This window comes from Bicyclus anynana, chromosome 5 (genome assembly GCF_947172395.1).
Source record: "Bicyclus anynana chromosome 5, ilBicAnyn1.1, whole genome shotgun sequence".
Taxonomy (NCBI): Eukaryota; Metazoa; Arthropoda; class Insecta; order Lepidoptera; family Nymphalidae; genus Bicyclus; species Bicyclus anynana.
The window spans coordinates 2987633-2997267 of record NC_069087.1 but is presented as its reverse complement, the minus strand read 5'-3'; the positions used below and the strand labels follow the sequence as shown (position 1 = coordinate 2997267).

Genomic DNA, 9635 nt, shown 5'->3' with positions numbered 1-9635 from the left:
AAAATTGACTCAACCGATTTTCGTGAAAATCATAATTTTCAAAACTGGGTAATAAATGACGAAGTTATGAGGTAACAAACATAAAAACAACATACGCATTACATTGAGAAACTCCTTCTTTTCTTAGGTCAGTTAAAAAGAGTTATACCTGAAGGGAACCGATGACTGCCCCCACACAAAAAAAAGTATACAAATCATTGGTGACACCCGAAGTAATTACAGTATCGCATCGAGATCTGTGCGAATTTTGAGATGTGCATTCAAAGGGAGAAATCGCTCCGGAAGGAATAGGGCAGCAGCTAATAGGCAGGACAGTAGCATCGTTGTCCCAGTTTCTTTGCAAGCCACAACACTGTAACTAAAATACAAAAAAAAAATTAGTGTGAATTGCGAAATACTATATTTCTGTCTCAGTGTAACTTACTAGATAAAGAGATTAACATGAATTTGAAACTCACACTCTCGAGCTATAAAAGTATTGTTTCAGAATATTACATTTTCATTAAGTACTTGGCAATTTAATAAGACCACATGCTCATGGTCTAAGATACGGCATAAGAAATAATATATACCCTCGTCTGTTATTTATTAGTGACTAGCGAATGTCTGCGACTTCATCGGCGTGGATTACAATGTAATGTAAACTTTGAACCTTTATTTCACTACCTTCTACTTATATTTTTGCATGTGTCATGTATGATAAATAGTCTACTAATCGTTTTACAAATGACTTGATCTTGACCTTGATCACACTAGGGATATTTTCAAAACTGTTCAAATCAGTTTTAGATAATTAGGTGGTGTATCTACCATTAGCGTTTTATCCAATAATTATAGGACACCCTGTATCCCTGTACCCTCCAACAAAAAAATTAAAATATCTTTAATGTACAGAATTGGACCTGCTATAACATTTATTATAAGTATAGATAAGAAATAAGTAATAGATAATACATTGCAAATAGGTTGCCTAGTTAAATTGCGCCTGGATACCTAAATTATTTTACACACAAAATCTAGGAAACTATAAACAACTTTTTAATAATGCAACTTAATATCATTGATGATACACAAATAAAATAAAATTGAAGCTATGCTACGCTATGCTTTCAAAATGACTGTATTCTTCAAGTGCTTAAACTCGTAGCTATAGGTATACTAAAATATAATCAGCTTTTTTAAATTGCCTGTCTATCTGTCTTTCTGTTTGTCCGGGCTAATCGCTGGAACAGCTGAACTGATTTTAGTGGGAATTCCACTTCACTAACAGGGCAAGTTAAATTAAAACCTGTAAAATACTAACCTCCCTTTGCATATTGTCCCAAGCAGCTGTCGCACGTCCTGGATTGCTCAGATCAGAATAAGGATTTTGTATGTACATGCGATAACTTATTAAAAAGCTAGCAACATCAATATAAAGGAATGCGTACACGATAAGTGCTATTTCACACGCTAATATTGGTACTAGCAACACGGTATACTGTAAAAAAACAGAATGCAATATGTATTAATAAAACCAGCCAAGTGTTCCACGCTTCGTACGGTTCCGTTGATTTGTGGGACATACGAGAAAAAATCATCCTCACTGTAGTATTAGGTAAGGAACAATTTATAGACGTAAATTAAAACCCATGCAAAAGTCCAGCTTTCTAGTTTTGCTAACAACTTTATCTAAACAATTTACGACGGAATTTGTATGCACTTTTCGTGCTCCAAGTACGTTTTTAAGTTGGTTGACTACTGTTTTAGTTTTCCTTCAAAGTTCATTAAATATCTGTGAAATATTTTACGTATTTTACAAATGGATCCCTGAAAAGAAAAATAGTGTTTTCAATCCAGACCTACCATATTTTTAGAGACCTTACGATATCCAACGATAAGAGACACTATGAGATAAACGAGTAAAAAAAAATCATCTCCACTTTACACGGGAGGTCATATTTTACGACTTTGTCGACTTTTTTGATGACATATGAACGGGCATGGAGAAACTATAAGGGTTCCTTGTTGACGACGGAACCGTAAAAATTGTAACCTTAAATCGATGGATGTTAGTTATTCACCCATTTTTCACAGGCTGGTAAAAAATATTACTTACCCCAAGAACAAATTTATATTTTTGTGACTTCACTCCATAAAAACCAAGCGTAGCTATAATCAAAATAAGAATGGATGTCGCTAACCCAAATCTGGGCACCATGAAGAAAAAGTCTTCATTAAACGTTCCGTACGTTTTCCATCGTTCCAGAAATATAATGCTCTGTATGAAAAATGTTAGTCCAGTTATCTGAAATAGGTATCAAAATCAACTCTTAATTTATAGGTATCCTGTCTTTCATATCTATTATATACCCTCATCCCATGTACCTACTATATAAAATTAATATTGATTATAGCATTAATGTTCCAATTTTGTATGGAGGCTAGGCCTTTATTCCGAGTGTCAAGTAACCAGAACAAATTATTTGAATCTTAAAAGAACATGAACTTTAAACCTAAACTGATTTTTTTGGAACCCGCGTTATTTTATTTTTAAATTAATTAAAACCGCGGTCCAGTGAAGTGATTGTGAATCCATTGATCTGCAGCATCGAAAGGTAAGGTTTGCTCATTATAGCCTTCATTTCGGTGGTGAAAACCTACCCTAGATTAGTAAAAGAAACTATTGAATTCGCTAATCACCTAAACAGTCCAAAAATCTACTTCTGTGGGAACATTCCACACCGAGTGCTATTATGTAACGATGTTTTTTGTAACTTAACGGAGTCATCCAAAAAAATATGTCCAACAATTAAAAGCTATAAAATATGTACTTAGATACTTACAGCAAATAATAGTGTACTGATCGACATTATAAATCCACTTTTCTTCATGTCCGCACACTTGAATCTTTTAATACGAAAAACAATTCGGTGGAAATCGTCTTTCAACCACGAAAATCTTGAAGAGCTTGTATTGTACTCCGCTTCATTACTGTCTAACCTCATTTTGCGGACTCACTTACACGAATGATTTAGATATGAACATATATTTTAAGGCTCACTGATATTTTTAAATAAGTAGACCCTTACGAAGAAATTAGGTCGCGCGCGATTAGATGATCGTTATCGAGTATAGAAACAAACGTCATGTGTTAACTTATGTTGGTGTAAACTTCTATGCTTAAAGCTTGTAGCGAAACGAATGTAAAAGATTCAAAAAGAATATTAAAAGAAGGACTCTATCACTGTGATATTTAGGTGCATTTTAATTTGACGTAACAATATTTCGATACTAGAAAACGAGAGTTCGATGGTTTACGTGCAAAATTCATACTAATGGTAATAAGATAACAGATAAACTTATCATAACAATTTATGAATAATCAATTTTGTCTTTAGATTACTGAGTGAGAATAACAAACGAAATGATTTATATTTACATTTAATACTCAAAAAATACCCAGTAAATCACTCACACTCGAGCTTTTTTCTCTTCCACTAGTAGCAATTGTAGACCTGATAGGTTGCCATTCAATAACTGTATTTTGATCTTTAAATCCGCTTCTGATGTCAACCCGTCTCCAACACGTGCGTGCTATGGGGTGTCAGATGGGGAAACTAATCTGTAAGGTTAGTTCCCCCCTCTGTTGGCGTATCGGTCAAGGATTATCTCTCTTTCAGACAGAAGGTTTTTATTCTTGAGACGACGCGTATTGTGACAGGAACCTCCATACGCTAGAGCTTACACATTACTAGATAAGTACTACACGTGCAACATACTTAAAATAGATGCCGTATACTTACTAATGGTGCAGCTTAGTGTGCCGTTTAGAAGCAACAGCACGTTACATATGGAGCTTGTATACAGCATAGTGCGGGCTACAGCGTAAAAGTGTCTGTTACGTATTTCAAGCATGATGGCCCAGGACTTCTTCCCTATTTATTCTGAGGAAGTAGGTATCAATATATCGTCTTCGAATGCGTACCTACGTGCATAATATTCATAACAGATTTTAATTATCTAAACTTATCATTTATCAATAATCAATTTTAGCTTTAGATAAATAGATTGCCAGTATGAATGAAAAAATGAAATGCATATTGAAATACTTTTTTTTTATTCTGATCGTGAGAGAAATAAGACTCCATAATTACTATGGATTAGTGTAGGTTACTTACATTGCATGACCTATTTATTAGGTACTAAACTTAAGTGAAACAGGACGTCGCTAGAAATGGTATTCCAAAATATCTTTTACTTTTTAATCAGCGTTTTAGTTTAAGCATTCTTATTCTGTTAAACATTACGATTTGTGGGTGAAAAATGCACACTCGACACTTGCTGATTGCCGCGAAATGCGATGAAAATGCAAAACACTTTATTCAGTTCAAGTAAATGCTAGGATTAAACCTTTCCAAAGCGCTAGTAGAATCCTTTTACAAGAACGCATCGGCAGCTAGCGATTAGTAGAAAAACCTACATTCTCTATCGGGCTTAGAGTATTAGTGATTGGACCTACATACGTTCAACCTCAAGCTCCGGGATGCAAATTAAAGCCTTGGGTTATTCGTTAACTTGGTATCTTTCAGATAATTATTTTTAGTGCATTAAGGTAGTTAATAGTTGATGGAACAAACAGATTGTTTATTTGTAATTGTACAAAAAATGTTACAGTTTAGTAAATTTGTGAACAATTAGCCATCTGCCATCCTCATAAACTTGACGTGGCGATAGCCTCCTGATGTTGAGTGGTAAACCACCGCCTAGCGCAACACTTTGCAGGCAGGTAAATATAAAATCTTAACTATTAAATTTCATGTGCCTTTTCTAAATCAAATTCTTAAATAAAATTCATAACACGAATTATGACTAGGTTTGAATATTTTAATTTTTATAAGGCATTCAGGTAAATAAGATCAATATTAGCTTAGGTATCAATACATAAAAAAACAAAGATTGTCGGAATGTTTGTGAAATAAATGACATTAGGTATAAAATTTCAAAATTAAATCTTTTTTCGTAATTAGATGAAAATTTTTACACTCACAAGTAAAGTAAAATGAGATTTTCTTTAATATGAAGTATAAACATAAAGAAGAAGTAGTAGGAAACGAAGAAGAAGAAAAATATGAAACAGGTATAGTATGCTCGTTACGTTATGAATATTTATTGATTAAAAAATAAGCGACTAAAAGACAATAGAAAAAGTGAAAGCTTTTTATTATAGACCAAACCCGAATATTATTTTCAAATCTTTAATATTTTGAATAGTCAGTCACCACTCGTGTCGGTGCTACAATCTTTTGCGAGTCCCTGTTAGCATTGGAAGGTTTATGTTTTAATCTGTGGGTCATCCAAGCAGACAGGCCTATAATTATAATCTGAAACGATAAAATAATTAAATTATCAATACATATAAATAAAATATAAAGTGTATAAGTGCCTGTCTGTGATTTCAAGATAACTGTGTTTTTTCTCAAGTGCTTATACTTATTTACATGATACCATTACCCAAGCTTTATTAAATTTTTGTCGGTCTGTTTGCCTGTCTGTTTGTTCGGCCTAATCTGGTATCTGGCAGATAAAGGAGCTACTTTTATCCTGAAAAATCCAAGATACCCGCGGGATATAGTATAAAAAACTGAATTTCACGAAACATTTGAGGGTGTCCGCTAGTAATTATTTGGACAATATTTCGCTTTTTATAGTAAGTAGTTGATTAAATTTTTTTGTTAAAAAGATTTAATTTTTCTGTTTTAGTGTGTCCTAGCATAGTGCCCATAAACGCCACAGTATTGGCAAATTCGTGAAATTGACTCAACCGATTTTCGTAAAAAACATATTTTTCAAAACTGGGTAATTAATAAGTAAGTTATGAGGTAACAAACATAAATACAACATTCGCATTGCATTGAGAACCTCTTTCTTTTTTTAGGTCGGTTAAAAAGAGTCATACCTGAAGGGAAGCGATGACTGCGCCCACACAAAAAAAAGTATACAAATCATTAGTGACACCCGAAGAAATTACAATATCGCACCGAGATCTGTGCGAATTTTGAGATGTGCATTCAAAGGGAGAAATCGCTCCGGAAGGAATAGGGCAGCAGCTAATAGGCAGGGCAGTTGCATTGTTGTCCCAGTTTCTTTGCAAGCCACAACACTGTAACTAAAATCAAAAATATTAGTGTAAGTTGCGAAATACCATATTTCTGTCTCTGTGTAACTTACTAGATAAAGAGATCAAGGTGAATCACACTCTCGAGTTATAAAAGTACTAGCGGACGCCCGCGACTTCGTCCGCGTAAATTTCGATGTTAACTTTACTATTACCCCTACCCTACCCTACCCCTACCCTACCACTACCCCAACCCTACCCTACCCAACCCCTACATCTACCGTATCCTATCCCTACCCCCACCCAACCCCTACCCTACCCCTACCCCTATCCTACCCCTACCCTCCCCGTACCCTACGCCTTTCCTACCCCTATCCCACCCGTACCCCTATCTCACGCCTACCCCTACGCTTCCCTACCCGTACCCTAACCAGTAACTTCTCTATCTTACTCCTACCCTTAGCAAAATTGGTCCAGTCCTTCGAGAGTTGTGGTATGACCAAGAGAAATAGAGACTTATGCTAATAATATAAAGAGGTAAAGTTCGTGTGGTTGTAGGAGGTAATCTCTGGATCTACTGGACCGATTTGGAAAATTGTTTTACCAATAGAAAGCTACGTTATTTGCGAGTGTCATAGGCTATGTTTGATCCCCATATTCACACGGGAACGGGAACTACGTAAATGAAAGCGCCGGGCGTCATATAGCGGAATTTCTTCGTCTTTTAGTAATTTTGTATTATCTCCGAAACTATTTAAGTAATTAACATACTGTAAAGGGCAAATCTTATCTACATAATATCTTTGTGATTATTAAATAATTTATTTTAATAAGGATTAAAGTTTAGTTGTATAAATAATGACGTAAACCTAAGTATATAAAATTAATAATTTTTAAAACACAAAAGGTTTTAAAAATACATAAAGTCTCCATACATTAATTTCAATTTTACACAATAGTTAAGGCAGCGCATGCAAATAAGTCTGTTTAAGAGGATTTTCAGTCCGACCTGTATGACAAAAACTGTGATAACTCGGCTAATATATATTATACCAATATAAAATATAGCCTATAGCACTCCCCGATAATGTAGCATTCTACTGGTGAAAGAATTTTTAAAATCGGACCAGTAGTTCCGAAGATTACCCCATTTAAAAAATGTGACAAACTTACAAACTTACAAACTTTACCTCTTTATAATATTAGTATAGATATAGATATAGATATAAATTGTTTCAGAATATTAGATTTTCATTAAGTACTTGGCAATTTTCTGAACTTCAAAATTACGCTTATATGATAGTATGACCACATGCACATGGTCTAAGATACGGCATAAGAAATAATCGTCTGTTATTTATTAGCAACTAACGGATGCCCGCGACTTCGTCGGCGTGGAAATCAATGTAAAATTTCAACCCTTATTTCACCCCCTTCTATTTATATTTTTGCATGTGTCATGTATAATAAATAGTCTACTAATCGTTTTACAAAACTATAACTCAAAACATGAACGATTTTTATTAAAAAATTTCAACCACCTTTTAGTAGTAGATTTTTGAAAAATCTCGAATGATTTTCAGTAGGTTTTTAGTAGTACACATACCAATTTTTACAAAAAGTGTAACTTGAAAAATGGAGGGCTTTCCACACAAACCTTGATCACACTAGGGATATTTTCAAAGCTGTTCAAATCAGTTTTAGATAGTTATGTGGTGTATCTACCATAACCCTGTAAAATACTGACCTCCCTGTGCATATTGTCCCAAGCAGTTGTTGAAAGTCCTGGATTTCTCGGATAGAGTATGTACATGAGGTTTTTTATTAAAGAGCTAGCACCATCAATATAAAGGAATGCGTACACGGTAAATGCTATTTCAAACGCTAATATTGGTACTAGCAACACGGTATACTGTAAAGAAACAGAATCCAATATTAATAAAACCGGCCAACTGTGCCATGCTTCGTACGGTTCCGTTGATTTATGGTATATACGAGAAAAAAATCATTCTCACTGTAGTAATTGGGAAGAAACCACAAAAGGCTTTTTTTCGAATTTCATTTTTACCAATAGACGTAAATAAAAACCCAAGCCAACATCCAACTTTCTAGTTTTAACATACTGTGAGTTGTCTTGCTAACATCTTTATCTAAATAATTAACGACAGAATTTGTATGCAATTTTCGTGTTCCAAATATGTTTCTAAGTTGAGCGACTATTACGCTTTAAATGGCAATCGCTACTAAGCTGTTTTAGTTTTCCTTGAAATTTCATTAAATATCTGTGAAATATTTCAGCATTTGAGAGTTGGACGTCAGGGAGGCGGCCGGTCATAAAATCACTAGCCAAAGCCATTAAAAATATGTCAAAACAAAAGGTTGACATAAATTTTCCAACCCCACGTAAGTGGGATAAGAGAAAGGAGATGATGATGATCTGTGAAATATTTCACGTATACATAAGCAACCGTTTAACTGGCTAACCTTAGATCGATGTTTGTTAGTTATTCACCCATTTCACAGGCTGGTAAAAATACTACTTACCCCAAGAGCAAATTTATATTTTTGTGACTTTACTCCATAAAAACCAAGCATAGCTATGATCAAAATTAAAATGGAGGTCGTTAACGCAAATCTGGGCACCAGCAAGAAAAAGTCCACAAAAGCCCTGCCGTACGTTTTCCATCGTACTCGAATTATAATGCTCAGTATGAAAAGTGTTAGTCCAGTTATCTGAAATAGGTATCAAAGTCAAGCCTTAATTTATAGTCTTACATATCAATCGAGGTATACAGGTAATAAATTAACATTGTGTTATCGCCGTTTAGTGTTGGAAATAGTAGTCTGTGACGGATATGACGTCGCTCGATCTCGTGTTGGCTTCAGTATGCTCGAGGCGTTCGAGCCGTCCACATCTATTGTTATGTAATTCTTTATGGGTTACTTGGAATAGGCGGGGAGAGTGACTTGAGTGGAAAAGGGGAGTGTTTGATATCAGTAGCCTTTAACCCTACACACATCGTTCACAAGTACGTGACTCCACTCAAAGTCATTCTCTGCCATTCTAGGGTCTTATTTTGGTTACAGTTTGATTTGTTAATTAAGTAGTCCTGACAAGTGTTGTGAATCATAACCTTTGTTCGACATTAGTTTTCTTATATTTGTAATCACCTTTGAGTCCACTAAAAATTGATAAATTAACACTGTCGTATCTTTGATACGTCGGTACTTACCACGGATGTAAAAAAACATCAGCTTTAACGTTTTAATGTTCAGTTCTGTGGTATCTACCACCATTGTGGTGGTACTAGTGATGTTCGAAAATACCCATATTCCAATTATTTCTTTTCAATAGTTAAGATTAAAAATAATGATAATGATTATTTTATAAAAATAATAATGATTTTATAAAATTAAAAAAAAGGATCAAGACTGAGCAGTGGCGTCAAGTAACATCGTGACTTCACAAAATGGAAAATTGAAAAAAATACATACACATTTGTAAATTGAATTTCCTTTTATAAATTAATATCGATAT

General features: G+C 34.4%; 1 protein-coding gene across 1 annotated transcript; it reads right to left on the bottom strand.

Annotated features, from left to right (window-relative positions):
* Positions 1 to 5172: 5172 nt before the first annotated feature.
* On the bottom strand, positions 5173 to 8820 carry LOC112054098 (uncharacterized). Its single transcript, XM_024093755.2, has 4 exons — positions 8642 to 8820; positions 7845 to 8009; positions 5939 to 6148; positions 5173 to 5363 (listed from the first exon to the last, which is right to left on the bottom strand). Exons 1-4 carry the CDS (start codon positions 8690 to 8692, stop codon positions 5238 to 5240), a joined length of 552 nt encoding a protein of 183 aa, XP_023949523.2. The 5' UTR covers positions 8693 to 8820; the 3' UTR covers positions 5173 to 5237.
* Positions 8821 to 9635: the final 815 nt, after the last annotated feature.

What these genes read in the sequence shown, in the direction of transcription:
- LOC112054098 (XM_024093755.2), bottom strand. Translation starts at nt 8,692, where the DNA reads ATGCTTGGTTTTTATGGAGTAAAGTCACAAAAATATAAATTTGCTCTT. An exon ending in GGGACAATATGCACAGGGAG is followed by an intron (nt 6,149 to 7,844) that starts GTCAGTATTTTA and finishes TTTTGATTTTAG; the next exon opens with TTACAGTGTTGTGGCTTGCA. An exon ending in CAGTCATCGCTTCCCTTCAG is followed by an intron (nt 5,364 to 5,938) that starts GTATGACTCTTT and finishes TTATCGTTTCAG; the next exon opens with ATTATAATTATAGGCCTGTC.